The sequence below is a fragment of the Somniosus microcephalus genome, chromosome 22, assembly GCF_052327205.1.
Source record: "Somniosus microcephalus isolate GS21.2 chromosome 22, FLI_Smic_1.0, whole genome shotgun sequence".
Lineage (NCBI taxonomy): Eukaryota > Metazoa > Chordata > Chondrichthyes > Squaliformes > Somniosidae > Somniosus > Somniosus microcephalus.
The window spans coordinates 29721028-29742506 of record NC_141008.1 but is presented as its reverse complement, the minus strand read 5'-3'; the positions used below and the strand labels follow the sequence as shown (position 1 = coordinate 29742506).

Genomic DNA, 21479 nt, shown 5'->3' with positions numbered 1-21479 from the left:
TCAAAGCAGAAAGCTCTCTGCCTTTGTCTCTCACACAGAAGGATTGGCACAAAATGGCTGTCAATTATAATGCAGGAGGAGTCCCCTTTAAATAGCGCCCCCCGCACCCCGCAGCGACTGGGAACCGTTCCCCTCTACCAGTCGCTGGGGGCGCCAGGCGCAAAGAAGGGCGGCGCCACTGAAGTTCCGGTTTGGGGCGCACAAAGGGTGTTGCACGATGAAATGACGTCAGGATCTGTGCGCGCAGCTGAGCGCGCGCAAAGACTTTGCGCCGACGCTAAATCTCTAGTGAAGTTGGGGAGAGGCGCAGATTGCGCTGCGCCCGGCCACAAGCCGCCTAGCGCCCAACATCTCCTCCTCCTAAGGCGCTACCGGCTGGTGCAAGCAACTGAATTTCTAGGCCTAAGTGTATAATATACTCTGTAATGGGTCAGCTACTGTTTTTAAGAACTTTGAATAGAATATGAAATAAATTGTTGATTCACTAAACACAGTCCTGGTTTTTGGCATGGTAAATTCAGTCAGCTTCATTCTCTTGTACAGCTTTCTGAATTGACTTAGGACATCATAATGTGTTGTCTTAAGCAGCGATTGAAATGGATTATTCAACTATTCTGGTACCAAAATTTTGAAACAACTTCTGAACTGTTCCAAATTCCATCTTTTCTCACAGTCCCCCCACCCCCCACAACTAATTTGAATAATTGTTTTCCGACTTTTCATCATGTTCTATATATACTACATGACAAGTTCAAGTGATTGTGTCACATCCGGAATCTAAACAACAGAATAAACTATTCTTCCTCATGAATGAATTATTAGAAATGATCTTTGAAGTAATTGAAAGCATTTGAACTTTTGATCACACTCCACAATCTGTCCTTGAGGCAAATGAAAGCAGCAATTCAGGCTTTGCGACCAGTAGTCTTAGTTATATCGCAATGTCTTTAGTACCAATAGTATGTTCTTCTGTAAGATTTATTTAACATATTAATGAATGTAACTCTCCTGTACTGGCATTCTAGGGGGTGTTCCAGGAGGCGTTCTCGGGGGTGTACCTGGAGGCATTCCCGGGGGTGTACCTGGAGGCGTTCCCGGGGGTGTACTTGGAGGCATTCCAGGTAATTTGATCTCTCATTAACAACATTTTAGGTTCATTGAGATGAGTTGAATGAAAAGTGTAAGTTTTATTATTGTCAGTTTTACAATCGAATTTGTTAGCATGCTTATACACTTCTATAAATGCTGCAGGTATAGTGCAAATACAGCTTGAATCCGCGGTCATGGCCTGGTTTGGCCTGACACAAGAACAAAGTGGAGTGAGATTGCATAGAGGACACTCTGGGTCCCCTACCTGCCCAGTCTGGAACCAAGAGCCTCCAGTAACTTTGAGCCCCAGGTTGAGTAAGCAGAGTCACTGGTCAAGTAATTCATTTGCTCCACACCCATTTTCCGGGCAATATGCAGCCTCCTAAATCTTCAGCATGGTGGGCAGGAAGTGGTTTGCCCACCATATTGGATCATGGTGTTCCATTGGTGTCATGTGCGCTCGCCAGAACAATTTAAACAAATGAAGAAGTTATTTAGTTTATGGACATGTGCTTCTCACAAGACCATTTTGCGTTTTTGGTATGCACCACCGCATGACTCACGACATTCTGACCTCACCAACATTTCATTTAAAGGCCTGCCTGAAAATTGAATCAAGCAGGTCTCGGGCATCAAAGTAGAGTCCAGGCTGCCCAAATGATTTTCCTCTGCCGGTCGCAAGTTTTTCACGTGAGAAACGGGCAGACAGCATCTTTGTGTTTAGTCCCCACTCTACTACTTCAGCACATGAACTAGACTGACATTTCAGCGCCCTGTTGTTGGAAATGCCATCTCTCTGATGAGATTTTAAGCTGTTCTGATCTGGTGGTTCACAAGGAAAGAAAAGAACCCACAGCACTATTTGATGAAGAGCAGGGAGTTGTCCTCCTTCAGCCAGCACAACCAAAGAAATAAATTAATTGGTAATCCATCTGTTTGTTTGTGTGGGACCTTGCTCTGTGCAAATTGACTTCCCCATTTGACTACATCACATAGTAACTTTACCATGAGTAATTAATTGGTTGTGAAGTGCTTTGGATCATCTGGAGAATGTGATAAATGCAAGTTCTTTCTTTAGGTTGTCCCATTTGAGCAAAATTGGGAAGAAACTTTAACCATAGTTGGCTAGCGTCACTGGGAGACTAAGTGCGAAATGTGATGTAGCAGTCATTCCGCAACGAAATGTTGATGGGATCAGCACCATTTGAATTGTTAGAAACACGAGCTGTTGCAGCTGCCTGTCAACATTCTGTATCGGTTCCAAAAGTTTCCACAGAATATGAGTGATGAACCTTCAAACACTATTCCCAAAGAACACCAGTCCATGTATGCAAGTGTTTAGATACAGAATTATTCATCACTTGCTGAGCAAAGATTGCTGGAGCAAAAGCAAAATACTGCGGATGCTGGAAATCTGAAATAAAAACAGAAAATGCTGTAAATACTCAGCAGGTGAGGCAGCATCTGTGGAGAGAGAAACAGAATTAACGTTTCAGGTCGATGACAAGTAAATCGCTGTTTCACCTGGAAGGAGTGTTTGGGGCCCTGGACGGTGGGAAGGGAGGAGGTAAAAGGGCATGTGTTGCATCTCCTGTGCTTGCACGTGAAGGTGCTGGGCGAAGGGGAAGGGGTGTTGGGGTTGATAGAGGAGTGGACCAGGGTGTCGCAGAGGGAGCGGTCCCTTTGGAATGCTGAAAGAGGAGGTGAGGGGAAGATATGTTTGGTGGTGGGATCACGCTGGAGGTGGCGGAAATGGCAGAGGATGATCCGTTGAATATGGAGGCTGGTGGGTAAAAGGTGAGGACAAGGGGAACCCTATTGTGGTTCCGGGAGGGAGGGGAAGGGGTGAGAGCAGAAGTGCAAGAAATAGAATGGACACAGTCAAGGGCCGTGTCAACCACAGTAGAGGGGAATCCTCGGTTGAGGCAAAAGGAAGACATGTCGGAAGCACTAGTATGGAAGGTGGCATCGTCCGAGTAGATGCAGCGGAGATGGAGAAACTGGGAGAGTGAAATAGAGTCCTTACAGGAAGCGGGGTGGGACTAAGTGTAGTCCAGGTAGCTGTGGGAGTCAGTGGGCTTATAGTGATATTCAAGCAACCTTTGTTCAGCGAGCTTCTCTGTGCTTCCAGTAGCCATCAGGATCTGTTTTATGAGACATTTGACCTTGCTACTGCAATTCTTTTTGGATACAACCTGTTGTAATGTTATCTAATATACAAAACAATAGTCAGGGTTTCCTGTAAATCAATGATGAGGTATATTGCATGGTGCTGTTGACATTATTATTCTACTCTTTATGTAGCTGGTCTCTGCTCTGTCATAACTTGTCAATCCTCTGTCATTGCAGGTGGATATGCAGCAGCTAAAGCTGCTAAATATGGAGGTAAGTCTTTCTACTTTTGTAATTTGTAAAAGCATCACTTATTCTATTAGTACACACAGAATATTAATGGTAAAATCTTCTTGACAAGTATAGAATGTACATAACAATTAAATTCATCATCAAGCAAAGAATACATTTCAAGCCCAGTTACAATGGTTTCCTCATGGCAGGTAAATTTTTCCAAACTTTACTTGAAGGGATAATTACAAGTCCTAGCCCTTTCGGACTACCCCAGATCAGGTGTATTCCCCAGATGTTCACCTTCAACTTAAATTAGAGATAGCCGAATTCCATAAGACGCTTAAATGGGTCTAAAGGTTCAGGCTATCTCTCCATAAAGGAAAAGAATGACTGAAGATGTTACCATCCTCCAGATAGCATTTTTAATAAGTTTAACTCGACTGTAACCTTCCCGATATTATGAGGGTCCTGAATACCCCCCAGAATTCTGCAACTCCTTACAAAAGAGTGTACAGAAATTGGGTTAGCGAGTTGATACAGAAATACTCTTTGAGACAATTCTAAAAATATATCGTTGTATTTAAGAGCCGACATTCAGTTAACAGCTGTTGAATCAGTCGCAACATTAACCATTCAAAATACAAATATTTTACTTATTTCTCAGAGATCCTTATTCTCAAATCTTTACTTTGTTACATTTCTACATTTCTTACTTATTTCTAAATCCAGAATATCCACCAAAATCAATTACTTTGATTACCCGAGACTCAAAGTTAAAAACTTACAGAGCGTGCCTGTGAAGTTGAGAAATGCTTGGCCCGTTCAGCGAGTTCTGACTTTCTGTTTGAAAAGCTCTTATTTTTATACCCTTTTTGCAGTGGTTTATTCTTTGAAGTTCTCTGCTGATGTCAGCTAATTGTCTTTATTCATTCTCTCTTTTGAATGTTTTCTATCTTATTGTCAATTATTTCAAAAACCAAGTCATATCTTCAAAGTGTTCTTGTTGGTATCATATTTACTATGTATATATTAAAGACACTTCAACTAGGGTGGTTCATGCATTTCTAGCTATCTCAATTGGTTGCATATTTAATCGTATTTCCTGTCTTCCAAGTTTAACATAAAAACTATTTGACCAGCAGGTGTTTCTTTTACTTGATGTCATCTTTTCAAAGGCACATGGGCCTAGAAATTGGGTATAGCCCCGCCAGCTCGTTTGCGCCGAAAATTTTGCGCTGGCCGCGGAGTCAGTTGCGCCCGTCCCATATTCACTTTTAGCGCCCCAAGGCGGAACCGGGCGCTGTTCCAGGGTGTGCCCGCCCCCGCTTGGGGCGCTGAAAGTGAATTTCAGCGCTCCCGGTGCCGCTGCGCCACCCGATGCGGTGCGGCAGGCTGCTGTACTGCAGGCCTCCTCCTTCTCTTAAGGAGGAGGTGCCTGCAACGGCCGGAGCCCCGATCGCGAGTGCCGGCAAAAGAGCCTGGCACAACGGAGAAGTGTCGGGCTCCACCGAAACCAGCCGGCAATGCCGCGAGGGGGGGGGGTGGAGGAGGCCGGGGAAGGAGGTGCGGGCAGGCGGCCGCTGAAAAAGCGGCCGGCCGCACCTCCACCTTAAAGCGCCCCGCTAAGGCTGCAGTAAGGACCCGGTCTCCCGATGTTGTTAGCGGCCGCCACGGAGGAGGCGGCGGCAACTGAAGATGGGGTTCGGGGCGGTATCGGGGCGGCACCGGGGCACTGCGCACACCGATGACGTCATCGGTGCCGGCGCAGCGCTACCGGCTACCGCCGCCATTACCGCGGCTCTCAAAATCAGCGCTACCACCTCTACTGGCGCAGAAGCCCTCTTTGGGCTGTAACTGGGCGCAAAGCCCACCGAATTTCTAGGCCATGGTTCTTTTAATGTTTGTGTTTCTGTTCAACATGTTAGCTTATAACACCGTAAACTGGGTCTTCTCATTGTGTTGGTTGCAAACTGTAGACCTTTCGGAAGCACCAATGGTTTGCTTCAATCTTTCATTGTTTTAGTAATTTTAACTAATTCCCATTTCAAAGCTTGTGGTTTTTTACAACTTTGTTTAACAACTGATCTTATCTCAGAAGCCTGTTTTCTGTTTACAGCCTGTGTCTCCGAGGCTTTAGATTTTTAAACCCAGTATCTCATGTATTAATAATATCAGTATCCTGTTCATATTATGATGTATCTTTTTGAAATATGGCGTATTCCCTCACATACTATCAGCTCTTCTCACTTTACCTTATATTTAACAACATTGAAGTGTTTTTAGAAAGAAATATCATTCTGCAATTTGGCTGCATTGAGTTCAGCTTTGAGAAGCTGCTGCCTTGTACTGAGGTTGTAGTTCCATAAACTGGACAATATCCATTGTTTGAGTGCACAGAGAATTTGGAACACGAACCAGGAGTTCCACACTTCTGTCTGGTCTTAATTACAAGGGCTTTGTCCAAAGAAAAACCAGGAAATATCTCGCCACATGAGAAACGAGCAGTGAAAGTCACAATCCTGGACATAGACCAATATGAAATGTTCAATCACCAGTAACTACTTATAAGAAAAGGATGGAACTAATAAGGTACGCTAACAGGAATCACATCTCAGACAAATGGCTGCACGGGCAGTAACAGGGTCACAAACTGCTCATTATTCTCGCTTTCCACAATGCTCTACTTACTATTAATTCTTTCCTCAGAATTTATTTATGTCCATTTGACTCTTTTCTATTCATATTTGAAACTGGTAACTTTTTTGATACTTTCCACTAGATATTTATGTGTTGTTGTTTCCCTTTTGCAAAATGTCTTTATCATTCCAACAGCAACCGCCAGTAATAACTAAGATTGTTACTTAAAGTTACTAGATTTTAAACGTTACATCATATTCTCAGAAATTCACAACGGGTTCCTCAGGTACCACTTGTATCATGGTATGGCTTTGTAGCATATCAGTTAACACCAGCACTAATGTGTTTAGGTAATCTGTCAAGAGAAGTTACAGGAATTTGGGATTATGCAAGTAAAACGCCTTTTACCTGTCTCATTCCAACCTGGGGTAGAGTTAGGCATCAGTTAGAATCAATTAGGTCATCTTCATAGGTTTTAAGGTGGCATAATCTTACAATTAGTGCTCGGCCATTTAGGAATGAAATCAGGTCGCACATTTTCACACAGTGGGTAGTGGAAATTTGGTGCTCTCTTCCCCCAAAAGCCTGTAGATGCAAGGTCAATTGAAAACCAACACTGAGATTGATATATTTTCGATAGGTAAGAGAATCAAATGATCGGGATCAAATCTAGTAAATGGAATTGAGGTACAGATCAGCCATGAGCAAATTGAATGGTTGAACAGAGTCGAGAGACATAGTGGCCTCCTCCTGTTCCTATGTTTGGACCCTGCTGTTACTCACTGGGCTTTTTGTCATGCCAATTTAGTGCCATGTAGCACTACTTGTATATGTGCAGTGATGGAGCACGTATACGCATGGTGGAATACTTGTAATAGTACTGTCTATTGTCTGAACGCATTTGAACTTTTGATCACATTCCGGAATCTACCCTTGCTGCAAATGAAAGGAACAATTCAAGCTTTGGGAGGACTCGTAAAAATCAACATTTCATTGTGCAGTGCACACGTCTGCTGCATACATGACAAATAAAAAATTGAATTGAATTGAATTGAATTGAATTTGTGACAGGTTGTCTTAGTAATACTGCAAAGTGTTTATTATCAATAGTGTGATCTTCTGTTGGGACAATTTGACATATTGATGATTGTAACTCTCCTGTGCTGGCGTTCCAGGGGGTGTACCTGGAGGTGTACCAGGGAGTGTACCTGGAGGCGTTCCAGGGGGTGTACCAGAAGGCATTCCAGGTAATTTGATTTCTCATTAACAACATTTTAGATTCATTGAGATGTTGAATGAAAAGTGTAAGTTTTATTATTGTCAGCATACTTTTATGCTATAATTGTAGTACAGGTTGAGCGTCCCGAATCCGGCAACCTCGGGACTGAGGCCGAGCCGGTTTTTGGGTTTTTCTGGATTTTGGAACGTGTTTCTGATGTCCGGAAACGCCCGAGCCCAGGTTGTGATATTTCCAGGCATTGGACATCAGAAACACGTGCCGAGTCCAGAAATGCCTGGGCCCAGGTTGCGCTATTTCCGGTTTTGGTAAGCCTCCCTCAGGGTGCCCAGATTCCGGAACATTTTACGGATTCCGGACCCCTGCCACCAATCGTCCCAGAGTCCAGATTCTGGAACGTTCTGGATTCCGGAACTCCAGATTTGGGACGCTCAACCAATATTTCACTTTGTATCAATGCTGCAGTTATAGTACAAATACAGCCTGAATCCGTGGTCATCGCCTGGTTTAGCCTGACACATAAAAACATAGAAGTTAGGAGCAGGAGTAGGCCATTCGGCCCCTCGTGCCTGCTCCGCCATTCAATGCGATCATGGCTGATCATCCAAATTCAGTACCCGGTCCCTGTGCTTTCTCCCCATACCCCTTGATCCCTTTAGCCTTAAGAAATATATCCAACTCCTTCTTGAATATATTTAATGAATTGGCCTCTACTGCCTTCTGTGGTAGAGAATTCCACAGGTTCACCACTCTCTGGGTGAAGAAATTCCTCCTCATTTCTGTCCTAAATGGCCTACCCCTTATCCTTAGACTGTGACCCCTGGTTCTGGGCTCCCCGACCATTGGGAACATCCTTCCTGCATCTAGTCTGTCCAGTCCTGTCAGAATTTTATAAGTTTCAATGAGATCCCCTCTCATTCTTCTAAACTCCAGCGAGTACAAGCCCAATCGACCCAATCTCTCCTCATACGTCATTCCTGCCATCCCAGGTATCAGCCTGGTAAATCTTCGCTGAACTCCTTCCGTGGCAAGAACATCCTTCCTCAGATAAGGTGACCAAAACTGCACGCAATACTCAAGATGTGGTCTCACCAAGGCCCTGTACAACTGCAGCAAGACATCCTTGTTCCTGTACTCAAACCTCTCGCTACGAAGGCCAACATACCATTTGCCTTCTTAACCACCTGCTGCACCTGCATGCTTACCTTCAGCGACTGGTGCACAAGGACGCCCAGGTCTCGTTGCACTTCCCCTTCTCCCAATCTATTGCCATTCAGATAATAATCTGCCTTCCTGTTTTTGCCACCAAAGTGGATAACCTCACATTTATCCACGTTATATTGGCACAAGAACAAAGTTGAGTGAGATTTCATAGAGGAGACTCTGGGTCCCCTATCTGCCCAGTCTGGAACCGAGAGCCTCCAGTAAATTTGAGCCCCAGGTTGAGTAAGCACAGTCATTGGCCGAGAAATTTGCTTACTCCACTCCCATTTTCCAGGCAACATACGGCCTCCTAAGTATCCAGCATGGTGGGCAGGAAGCACATGAAAATTTCCAGCAGCATTTCCCGCCATTTTGGATCGGGCTGTTTCATTGGTATCAGGTGTGAATGTCAGAATTATTTAAACAAAAGAATGAGTTATTTCGTTTATGGTCTTTTGCTTCTCACAAGACCGTTTTGTGGTTTTGGTATGCCACAGCGCCTGACGCATCTCGGCTGACATTTCAGTGCATTGCTGTGTTTTTGGAAGTGCCATCTTTCTGATGAGATTTTAAACTGTTCTAATCTGATGGTTCACAAGGAAAGAAAAGATCCCACAGCACTATTTGATGAAGAGCAGGGAGTTGTCCTCCCTCAGCCAGCACAACCAAATAAATAAATTAATTGGTTATCCATCTGTTTGTTTCTGGAGCCTTGCTCTGTTCAAATTGACTTCCCCTTTTTATAATGTCGCACAGTAACTTCACTTCATGAGTAATAAATTGGTTGTGAAGCGCTTTGCATCAACCGGAGAATGTGACATAAATGCAAGTTCTTTCTTTAGGTTGTCCTAATAGACCAAAACTCAGTTTTCCTGGGTTACCTCAGAGGAATTAGGAACAAACATGGTTTTTCTTGGAAGCTTTAACCATAGTTGGCCAGCTCCATTGGGAGATTAAGTGTGAAATGTAATGTAGCAGTCATTCCTCAACGAGATGTTGATGGGATCAGCACCATTGGAGTTCCTAGAAACCAGGAATGGTAGCATAGTGGTAATGTCACTGGGCTAGTAATCCAGAGGCCTGGACTAATGATCCAAAGACAGTGAGTTCAAATCCCATGACGGCAGCTGGGGAATTTAAATTCAGTTAATTAAATAAATCTGGAATCATTGCTAGTATCAGTAATGGTAACCATGAAACTATCAGATTGGCGTAAAAACCCATTACTAATGTCCTTTAGTAAAGGAAATCTGCCGTCCTTCCCTGATCTGGCCTAGACCCACAGCAATGTGATTGACTCTTAACTGCCCTCTGAAATGGCCCAGCAAGCCACTCAGTTGTAACAAACCGCTACGAAACACAATAATAAGAATGAAACTGGACGGACCACCCGGCACCAGCTACCACGGCAACGGCACACCCAGCCCAGTCAACCTTGTAAAGTCCTCCTCACCAACATCTGGGGACTTGTGTCAAAACTGGGAGAGCTGTCTCACAGCAACAGCCTGACATAGTCATACTCACAGAATCATACCTTTCACCAGATGTCACTGGGTATGTCCTGTCCCACCGGCAGGAGAGACCCACCAGGGGATGGTGGCACAGTGGTATACAGTCGGGAAGGAGTAGCCCTGGGAGTCCTCAACATTGACTCCGGCTTCAAGAGTGGCTCGGTAGCACCACTACTGACCGAGCCACTCTTGGTGATGGACATTGAAGTCCCCTCCCCAAAGTACATTCTGTGCCCTTGCTACTCTCAGTGCTTCTTCCAAATGGTTTTCAACATGGAGGAGTACTGATTCATCAGTTGAGGGAGAGCGGTAGGTGGTGGTAATCAACAGGAGGTTTCCTTGCCCATGCTTGACCTGAAGCCAAGCCACTACTGAAGAACACAGCTGCCAGTCTGGTGGTGAGAGAACCAACACGAGGGAAAAACCTACTTGACTCGTCCTCACCAAATTACCTGTCGCCTCTGTCCATGACAGTATTGGTAGCAGTGACCACTGCACTGTCATTGTGGAGGCAAAGTCCCATCTTCACACTGAGGACACCCTCCATCGTGTTGCGTGGCACTACCACTATGCTAAATGGGATAGATTTAGATCAGATCTAGAAGCTCACAAATGGGCATCCATGAGGTGCTGTGGCCATCAGCAGCAGTAGAATTTTATTCCACCACAATATGTAACCTCATGCCTGGCATATCCCTCACTCTTCCATTACCATCAAGCCAGGGGGCCAACCCCCGTTCAATAAGGAGTGTAGAAGAGCATACCAGGAGCAGCACCAGGCATACCGAGAAATGAGGTGCCAACCTGGGGAAGCTACAACACAGGACTACATGCATGCTAAAAAGCGGAAGTAGCATGCTACAGACAAAGCTAGGCAAACCCACAATCAACGGATCAGATCAAAGCTCTGCAGTCCTGCCACATTCAGTCGTGAATGGTAGTGGACCATTAAACAACTAATGAGAGGAGGAGGCTCCATGAATATCCCCATCCTCAATGATGGCGGAGCCCAGCACGTGAGTGCGAAAGACAAGGCTGAATAATTTGCAACCATCTTCAGCCAGAAGTGCCGAGTGGATGATCCATATCGGCCTCCTCCTGAGGTCCCCACCATCACAAAGCCAGTCTTCAGCACATTCGATTCACTCCATGTGATACCAAGAAATGGCTGAGCGCGCTGGATAGAGCAAAGGCTATGGGCCCCAACAACATTCTGGCTATCGTGCTGAAGACTTGTGCTCCAGAACTAGCCGCGCCTCTAGCCAAGCTGTTCTAGTACAGCTACAACACTGGCATCTATCCGACAATGTGGAAAACTGCCCAGGTATGTCCTGTCCACAAAAAGCAGGACAAATCCAATCCAGCCAATTACCGCCCCAACAGTCTATTCTCAATCAACAGCAAAGTGATGGAAGGTGTCATCAACAATGCTATCAAGTGGCACTTACTCACCAATAATCTGCTCACTGATGCCCAGTTCGGGTTCCGCCAAGACCACTGGGCTCCCGACCTCATTACAGCCTAGGTCCAAATATGGACAAAGGAGCTGAATTCCAGAGATGAGGTGAGAGTGACTGCCCTTGACATCAAGGCAGCATTTGACCGAGTGTGGCAAAAGGAGCCCTAGTAAAACTGAAGTCAATGGGAATCTGGGGGAAAAGTCTCCACTGGCTGGAGTCATACTTAGCACAAAGGAAGATGGTTGTGGTGGTTGAAACTCAATCATCACAGCCCCAGGACATCGCTGCAGGAGTTCGTCAGGGCAGTGTCCTAGGCCAAGCCATCTTCAGCTGCTTCATCAATGACCTTCCCTCCAACATAAGGTCAGAAATGGGGATGTTCGCTGATGACTGCACAGTGTTCAGTGCGATTCACAACTCCTCAGATAATGAAACAGTCCATGCCCACATGCAACAAGACCTGAATGACATTCAGGCTTGGGCTGATAAGTGGCAGGTAACATTCGCGCCACAGAAGTGCCAGGCAATGACTATCTCGTCTAACCACTACCACTTGACATTCAATGGCATTAACTTCGCCGAATCCCCCACCATCAACATCCTGGGGGGTCACCATTGACCAGAACTTAACTGGACCAGCCACATAAATACTGTGGCAACAAGAGCAGGTCAGAGGCTAGGTATTCTGCAGCGAGTGTCTCACCTCCTGACCCCCCAAGGCCTTTCCACCATCTACAAGGCACAATTCAGGAGTCTGATGGAATACTCACCACTTGCCTGGATGAGTGCAGCTCCAACAACACTCAAGAAGCTCGACCCCATCCTGGGCAAAGCAGCCCGCTTGATTGGCACCCCATCCACCACCTTAAACGTTCACTCCTTCCACCACCGGCGTACTGTGGCTGCAATGTGTACCATCTACAAGATGCACTGCAGCAACTCGCCAAGGCTTCTTTGGCAGCACCTTCCAAACCCGCAACCTCTTCCACCTAGAAGGACAAGGGGAGCAAGCGCATGGGAACACCACCACCTCCAAGTCACACACCATTCCGACTTGGCAGTATATTGCCGACCCTTCGTCATCACTGGGTCAAAATCCTGAAACTCCCTACCTAACAGCACTGTGGGAGTACCTTCACCACACGGACTGCAGCGGTTCAAGAAGGTGGCTCACCACCACCTTCTCAAGGGCAATTAGGGATGCGTAATAATGCTAACCTTGCCAGCAATGCCCAGATCTCATAAATGAATTTAAAAAAACACGAGAGTTGTTGCAGCTGCCTGTCAACATTCTGTATCAGTTCCAAACGTTTCCACAGAATATGAGTGATGAACCTTCAAACACTATTCCTAAAGAACACCAGCCCATGTATGCAAATATTCAGTTACAGAATTATTCATCACATGCTGAGACGATTGCTGGAGTATCCATTGAGCTGAGAATTCTGCTGGTAGTCCAACCCAATGGATACTCAACTATCCTTTGTTTAGCAAGCTTTTCTGTGCTCCTAGTAGCCATCAGGATCTATTTTGTGAGACATTTGCCCTTGCTACCTTCTTTTTGGATGCAACCTGTTGTAATGGCGTCCATTATACAAAAGAATAGTCAGGTTTTCCTGTAAATCCATAATATGGTAAATTGCACATGCTCTATGTAAGAGCACAGAATTAATGGGCAAATAGCCTTTTCTTAGTCCATGTTTTCTCCTGATCTTAAAGATTATGATACTTTGTTAGTTGTATTTGAATAATTTGCATTAATATTGAATATTTCAGAAATGGGGTTTATCTGAATTGAGGTGGTGCTGTTGACCTTCATAATGTTACTAATTGTTCTACTCTGTACATAGCTGGTCTCTGCTCTGCCATAACCTGTCAATCCTCTCATTGCAGGTGGATATGCGGCAGCTAAGGCTGCTAAATATGGAGGTAAGTCTTTCTACTTTTGTAATTTGTAAAAGCATCAATTATTATTATATTAGTAAGCACATATTATTCATGGTAAAATCTGCTTGACAAGTATAGAATGTACATAACATTTAAATTCATGATTAAGCAAAGAATACGTCCAGTTTCAATAGTTTCCTGATGGTAGATAGATTTTTCCAAACTTTACTATCTGCTCCTCTCACTTTATTGTATATTTAACAACATTGAAGTGTTTTTAGAAAGAAATATCATTCTGCAATTTGGCTGTATTGAGTTCGACTTTGAGAAGCTACTGCCTAGTACTGAGGTTGTAGTTTCATAAACTTAACAATATCCATTGTCTGAGTACACAGAGAATTTGGAACACGAGCCAGGAGTTCCATAACTCTGTCTGGTCTTAATTACAAGGGCTTTGTCCAAAGAGAAACCAGGAAATATCTCGCCACATGAGAAACAAGCAGTGAAAGTCACAATCCTGGACATAGACCAATATGAAATGTTCAATCGCCAGTAACTAAGTACTTAATGGGAGACCTATATAAGAAAAGGATGGAACTAATAACGTTTACTAACAGGAATCACATCTCAAACAAATGGCTGCACTGGCAGTACCAGGGTCATAAACTGCTCCATATTCTCTCTTTCCATAATGCTCTACTTTTGGCCTGGAAATTGCAGTCGGAGGCTTGCCACCCAGGTATGCCTCCAAACCAAAAGAAAAATACGTTCTTACCTTGCGTCTCCGGAGCTTCAGACTGTTCCGGTCCTGGGCCTGCAGGTGTACACCTGTGAAAAGGCCTATGCAGCTCGGGGCGCAGGCGGTTCGCAGGCATCCCTGGGACCATGTGAGCCAGGCCAACCAATGACAAAGGGGGATTCCTATTATGCTTATGGGGATTCCATTTATGTATCCCCATAAGCATAATAGAATTCCCCTAATAAATAATATTTCACACCACTTAATTAAAAATAAAATGATCACAGGTTCAAGATTAATTAAAATACCCTTTAATTAAACATTTAAAACAAAAATGTAATTTTTTGAATAAATAAATTTAAACAGTTTTAAATGGGACAAGATTTGCAAAAACTAATTTTAAATGTAAGTGAATGTTTAAATCATTTTATAATTTTTATTTTAACATTTATTTTAACCCTTACGCTAGTAAAAGAAGGCCTTAAGCCTGCTTTTACCAGGCATAAGGGTTTCAGGGTATTCGCTGGGCAGTACAACTCTGCACCACGAAAGTGATTTTGTAGCGGATGCGGTGGATTTGTCCAAGTGAAATTTGACAGATTGCAAGTTCCGGGTTTTCGCGCGTGCAGAAACCCGGAACTTGCAGGGCTATTCTGAAGCACTGTAAAATCCGGGCCAATATGAATTCTTTCATTCAAAATTTATTTATCTCCATTTGACTATTTTCTATTCATATTTGAAACTGGTGTCTTATTTTGATACTTTCCACTAGATATTTGAGTTACTAGATTTAAACAATACATTATATTCCCAGGCTTTCACAACATGTTCCTCCGGTACCACTTGTTGTATCATGTTATGGATTTGTAGCATATTTACATCAGATTCTAGTGCCATATCAGTTAACATCAGCATTAGTGTGTTTAGGTAATCTGTCAAGGGAAGTTGCAGGAATAGGATTGCACAAGTGAAATGACCTTTACCTGTCTCATTCCAATCTGGGTTATAGTTAGGTATCAGTTAGAAACAATGGGCTGGATTTTGCCAATGGGAAGCTTTTGGAGGCGGGACTCCCACTTGTCGGGTTTCAGTCCCGCCTCCATCGACTTCTGGCCAATCCACGCTATTTTCCCTTGATTGACCTTGTTAAGCCTGCCCAGCGGGCTTAGGCCAATTAAGGGGAAACTGATTACAGAGAATGTCAGCATATGATGTTTCATCTGTCAAAAATTTTTGACAGATGAATTGTCATCGTTTGACAGCCCTGTGAAGCTGTCAAACACTGACATTATATCTTGTTTGATGAGTTCTTAATTTAGCAGAAACTAGATGGTTGTTGCATTGGAGAATGCAGCAGCAATCTGTCATCTCTACCGGTGAGATGCGAGACTCTCCGCATCCCCAACTCTTGAAGCCTGCAGGAAGAAACAAAGGTAAGTAAACATTTTCTTATCACTTTCCACTCACCTCACATACTTACCTCTCCACACTTGCACCCATCACTTACCTTCACAGCGCACTTTTGCACCCCGCAGACCCCCGCAGACCCACTGCTCACCTCGCTGACCCTGGCGGGGTTCACAGCCTTCGGGAAGCCCGCACTTGTGTGGGTAAAATGGGGATAATCCACAGGTAGTTAAACATAGAAACATAGAAGATAGGAGCAGGAGTAGGCCATTCGGCCCCTCGAGCCTGCTCCGCCATTCAATGAGATTATGGCTGATCATCCAAATTTAGTACCCTGTCCCTGCTTTCTCCCCATATCCCTTGATCCCTTTAGCCTTAAGAAATATATCCAACTCCTTCTTGAATATATTTAATGAATTGGCCTCTACTGCCTTCTGTGGTAGAGAATTCCACAAGTTCACCACTCTCTGGGTGAAGAAATTCCTCCTCATCTCTGTCCTAAATGGCTTATCCTTAGATCTGTCCTAACATGGTGTGGAGATGCCGGAGTTGGACTGGGGTGGACAAATGTTAGAAGTCACACAACACCAGGTTATAGTCCAACAGCTTTATTTGAAATCACAAGCTTTCGGAGCGCTGCTCCTTCGTCAGGTAAAGTGGAGAAATGCATAAAGACACAGCTTATATAGTCAGAGAATAATGTCAGATGTTTACAGGTAATCTTTCCAACTGCCATTTATCACACCTCGGCAGAGAGATAATCACAGCAATCAAAGGTGTGAATGGTGTCCAAACAGGTCAGTCAGGAAAACATTACATCAAAGAACAATGAGGTGGGGTCACAAGGGGTCAAATATTGCAGATGCTGGGGTCTGTATGAAAAACAAAAAAACAGACAAAAAACAGCTTTATGCATTTCTCCACTTCACCTGACGAAGGAGCAGCGCTCCGAAAGCTTGTGATTTCAAATAAAGCTGTTGGACTATAACCTGGTGTTGTGTGACTTCTTACATCTGTCCTAACAGGCAGATAAGTGGCTGTAATCCCCTTCCCGCCTCCAGGAGACGGGACCCGGCGCGGGTCGGCTACCCGCCTCCCGGAAAGATGGCACGGAGGCGGGTTGGGGGTGGGATAGGCACCCGCCCCAGTTTCTGCCATTTTCCCAGCAGACCCGCCTCCCCAGGGCTGACAAGATCGCGCCCAATGAGTACATATTCATAGGTTTTAAAGGGGCATAATCTTAAAATTAGTGCTGGGACATTTAGGAATGAAATCAGGAAGCACTTTTTCACACAAAGGGTAGTGGAAATTTGGTACTCTCTTCCCACAGTGGATGCTGGTTCAATTGAAAATCAACACTGATATTGATAGATTTTTGTTCGGTAGGAGCATCAAAAGATCAGGATCAAATCTAGTAAATGAAATTGAGGTACAGATCAACCATGTGCAAATTGAATGGTTGAACAGAGTCGAGGGGTGGAGTGGCTTTCTCCTGGTCCTATGTTTGGTCTCTGCTGTTACTCACTGGTAATTTTGTCATGCCAATTTAGTGCTATGTAGCATTACTTGTGTATTAGCAGTGATGGAGCAATTATAGGTATGGTACAATACCTACAGTAGTACTGTCTATTGTCTGAACGCATTTGAACTTTTGATCACCTTCCCCAATCTCTCCATGCAGCAAATGAAAGCAGCAATTCAAGCTTTGTGACAGGTTGTCTTAGTAATACTGCAATGTGTGATATATTACATTTTGGTAAGAAAAATAAGGAGGTCACATATTACTTGGAAAATAAGAATCTAAATGGGGTAGAGAAGCAAAGGTATCTAGGAGTACAAATACACATCACTAATAGTAGCGATGCAGGTTAAATAATACCTTTTAAAATAAGCAAACAAAGCACTAGGGTTTATTTCTAGAGTGATATATTTGAAAAGTAGAGAAGTTATGCTAAACTTGTATCGAACCTCGGTTAGACCACACTTGGAGTACAGTGTACAGTTCTTGTTGCTATATTATAAAAAAGATATAGAGGCACTGGAGAGGGTGCATAAAAGATTTACAAGGTTGATACCTCGGCTGAGGGGTGAGCTAATAGAGGTCTTTAAATTTATGAAAGATTTTGATAGCATAGACACAGAGGGCTCAATTTTGTCAATGGGGCACTTTTGGAGGCGGGACTCCCACTTTTTGGGTTGTAGTCCCGCCTCCATCGACTTGTAGCCAACCCATGCTACTTTCCCTTGATTGACCTTGTTAAGCCCGCCCAGCGGGCTCAGCAGGCCAATTAAGGGACACCTGGTTACTGGTGACGTCAGCGATTGACATTTCATCTGTCAAGAGCTTTTGACAGATGAAAAATCAGCGTTTGACAGCTCTGTGAAGCTGTCAAACACGGACAATCTGTCTTCTAACTTGAGTCCTTCTATTCAGACTCAGTTAGAGAGCTCTCCAGACCAGAAAGCAGAGGCTGCAGCTTTTGACAGTTCAGCGACCATTATGCTTTCTGTGCCGGTGAGCTCAGGGACTCCCGAGAACTGAAGGAAGGAAGACTGCAGGAGAAAGTAAAGGTAAGTAAAACTTATTAAAACACTTTACACTTACCTCTGCACACATGCACCCATCACTCACCTGCACACCGGACATCTCGACCCCTCCAATCCCTGCAGACCCACGGTCCGCCTCGCTAACTTGGCGTGGTTCGGAGCCGTCGGACAGCCCACACTTCAGGGCTAAAAATAGGGATTAGGCAAAAAACTGCCTGTTAACTACCTGTTAACAGGCAGTTAATTGGCACTAATTCCCCTTCCCACCTCGGGGAGGCAGCTCCCAGCACAGGTCGAGTATCCGCCTCCTGGGACATTGGCACGGAGGCGGGATGGGTTCCTGACCCCCGATTCTGCAATTTTCCCACCACTCCCGCCTCCAAACCCACCTCCTTGGGGCTTGGAAAATCGAGCCCAGAGAGAGTGTTTCCACTTGTGGGGAAGAGCAAAACTAGAGGCCATCAATATAAGATAGTCACCAAGAAATTAAATAGGGAATTCAAAAGAAGCTTCTTTACCCAGAGTGGTGAAAATGTGGAACTCACTACCACAGGGAGTGATTGAGGCAAATAGTATAGATGCATTTAAGGAGAGGCTAGATAAGCATATGAGGGAGAAGGGAATAGAGATTTATCCTGATAGAGTTAGATGAAGAAGAAGGGGAGGAGGCATGAGTGGAACATAAACATCAGCATAAACTGGTTGGGCTGAACGGCCTGTTTCTGTGCTGTATATTCTATGTAATTCTATCTATATAATTCTATGTAATTAGTACCAATGGTATGATTTTCAGTTCGGATAATTTGACATATTGATCATTGTAACTCTCCTGTGCATTCCAGGGGGTGTTCCAGGAGGCGTTCCAGGGGCTGTACCAGGAGGCGTTCCAGGGGCTGTACCAGGAGCCATTGCAGGAGGCCTTCAAGGTAATTTGATCTCAATTGATTTAGATTAACTGAGATGAGTTAAATGCAGGGGGTAAGTTTTATTACTGTCAGTTTTACAATCCAGCCTGTTAGCGTGCTTTTACATGCTAATGGTAGTCATTCACTTTATATCAATGCTGCAGTTATAGTGCAAATACAGCCTTAGTCCGTGTTCCTGACACAAGAACAAAGTGGAGTGAGATTCCCTGGAGGAGAATCTAGGTCCTCTACCTGCCCAGTTTGGAATCGAGTGCCTGCTGTAAATTGGAGCCCCAGGTTTGAGTAAACACAGTTACTGGCCGAGAAATTTGTTCACTCCTCTCCCATTTTCTGGGAAATATGCAGCCTCCTAAGTCTCCAACATGGTGGGCAAGAAGCGTGTGCACATTTCTAGCCACAACTGCTCCCCCGCCATATTGAATTAGGCTGTTCCATTGGTGTCAGGTGTGAACATCAGAATTATTTAGACAAATAAGTTACATGAAACTTTTTTTTATCCGGCACTGACGGGACCGAGGTGGTGCCGGTTCATCAAAAATTCCGGATCACCGAGCGCTATAGTAAAAGATACGAGAGCTGAGAGCTCCGTATAAAGCAACAAACCCTGTTGCTTAGCAACAGGCTCAGAACAATGGCCACAAGTTACAAGCATCTCTGTAGCTTAGCAACAGCTGCAGCCACACCCTTGCACAGCAACAGATGGAGGAAGGCAAGTAATATGAAGTATGAACCTACTCCTGGATTTTGCCGGTTAACCGAGATTTCCGGTTATTTAGGTGCCGGTAAATTGAAAGTTTCCTGTATTTAGTTTATGGTCCTGTGCTTCTCGCAAGACCCTTTTGTGGTTTTTGTATGCCTCACCACATGCAGACGTTGTCCTGCAAATCATTTAAAAGCCTGCATGGAAATTGAATTAAGCAAGCCTTTGGCATCAAAGCGGAGTCCAGGGTGCGCAACTGATGTTCCTCTGCCAGCCACAATTTTTTCACATGAGAAACGGGCAAACAGCACCTATGGCCGCAATTTTCCAGGGTCTGTGCGGGCTCGATCAGAGGCGAGTCAAGTGGGAAAGTTGACATATCTTGGAGCGGGTCGGGAACCTGCCGTCATCCTGCCCCCCACGCGCCTTTCCCTCGGGCATGTCTGGCAGCGACCCGACCGGCAGAGGCAGGCGACCCAATTTAAAGTATTATTAGCTTGTTGTCAGATCCTTTTTAACCTTACCTTTCCAATTTCACCGGATGCCCACGGGACTCACGCTGCTCAGGAACCATGTCTGACAACCTGAGGTGAGAGTTCAGTGGCCATTAGTCCAGCTGATTAGTTGACAGCATCAAATGTAATATAAAAGCTCCCACCTCACAGCTGATCACTTTCCTCAGGCAGAAGCTGTTGCTGACTGCATTCCCAGCACAGACTGAGCTTTCTGCAGACTGTAAGGGGTAGATTTTGCCGAACCTGTCGGGAAGAAGGCGGGACTTCCCCTTTCGGGTTTTTGACCCGCCTACTTCGACGTCCGGCCAATCCACGCGATTTTCCCTTGATTGAGCTTGTTGAGCCCGCCCAGCGGGCTCAGCAGGCCAATTAAGAGCCACCCGGCAACAGGTGACGTCACAGACTGCAATTTCATCTGTCAAGAGTTCTTGACAGATGAAATATCAGTGTCTTACAGCTGTTTGAAGCTGTGAAACACTGACACTCTGAGTTCTGACAAGAGTCATTCTGCACAGACTCAGTTAGAACTCTTACCAGCACTCAAAGCTGAAGGCTGTCACTTTTGACAGCTCGCAGCCGTTCAGCTTTAAGTGCCGGGTGAGTGATGTAGCTCCCGACGGCTACAGGAAGAAAGGCTGTTAAGGTAAGTACAGGTAAGTAAAAGTTCTTTACACACTTTAGACACATCAAACACACTTACCTTTGCACTCATGCACCCATCACTCACCTGAGCGCCGACATTGCGACCCCTCCAACTCCTTCAACCCGACGGCCCGCCGTTCCAACCTGGCGTGGTTTGGAGCCATCGGGAATCCCACACGACACCCCTCAAAATAGGGATTAGTCTAAAAACTGCCTGTTAACTACCTGTTAACAGGCAGTTAATTGGCACTAATCCCTTCCCGCCTGGTTTCGGCGGGTCCCAGTACAGGGTGGGTACCCGCCGCCCCTGAAACTTACGTTGGGCGGGGTTTTGGGCGGGTGGTGTCGGGACCCCCGAATTCAGGATTTCCCCCCCCCCACACACCTGAAACCCCGCCTGACAGCTCCCCGAAAATCTAGCCCTAAGTCTTTTTACCAAAGTCTCTATCCAGTGTCACCTCACTGGTAGAACTCTCTCACCATTGACAGATTGCTTCTGTCATCTCTACTTGACCTGCCATTTATTCCTTCAGCATGGGCGCCATTTATACTGTCTCACCTTGCTCCTCAGAATCGGACCACGATGAACTCCAACACCTGCAACACTAGGCACACCAGCAGCACCAACAACAA

At 45.0% G+C, this 21479-nt stretch overlaps 1 protein-coding gene across 16 annotated transcripts in view; it reads left to right on the top strand.

The window, feature by feature from the left end:
• The window catches only part of LOC147102129 (uncharacterized), a 330921-nt gene that overhangs the window by 114090 nt on the left and 195352 nt on the right, over positions 1-21479 (top strand). For all 16 annotated transcript variants that reach the window (XM_085964374.1, XM_085964369.1, XM_085964366.1 and 13 more), the window contains 5 exons: positions 1026-1121; positions 3439-3474; positions 7248-7319; positions 13377-13412; positions 18906-18989. In XM_085964374.1, the coding sequence (XP_085820500.1) occupies positions 1026-1121; positions 3439-3474; positions 7248-7319; positions 13377-13412; positions 18906-18989 (324 nt within the window). The remainder of the gene's footprint in view (positions 1-1025; positions 1122-3438; positions 3475-7247; positions 7320-13376; positions 13413-18905; positions 18990-21479) is intronic.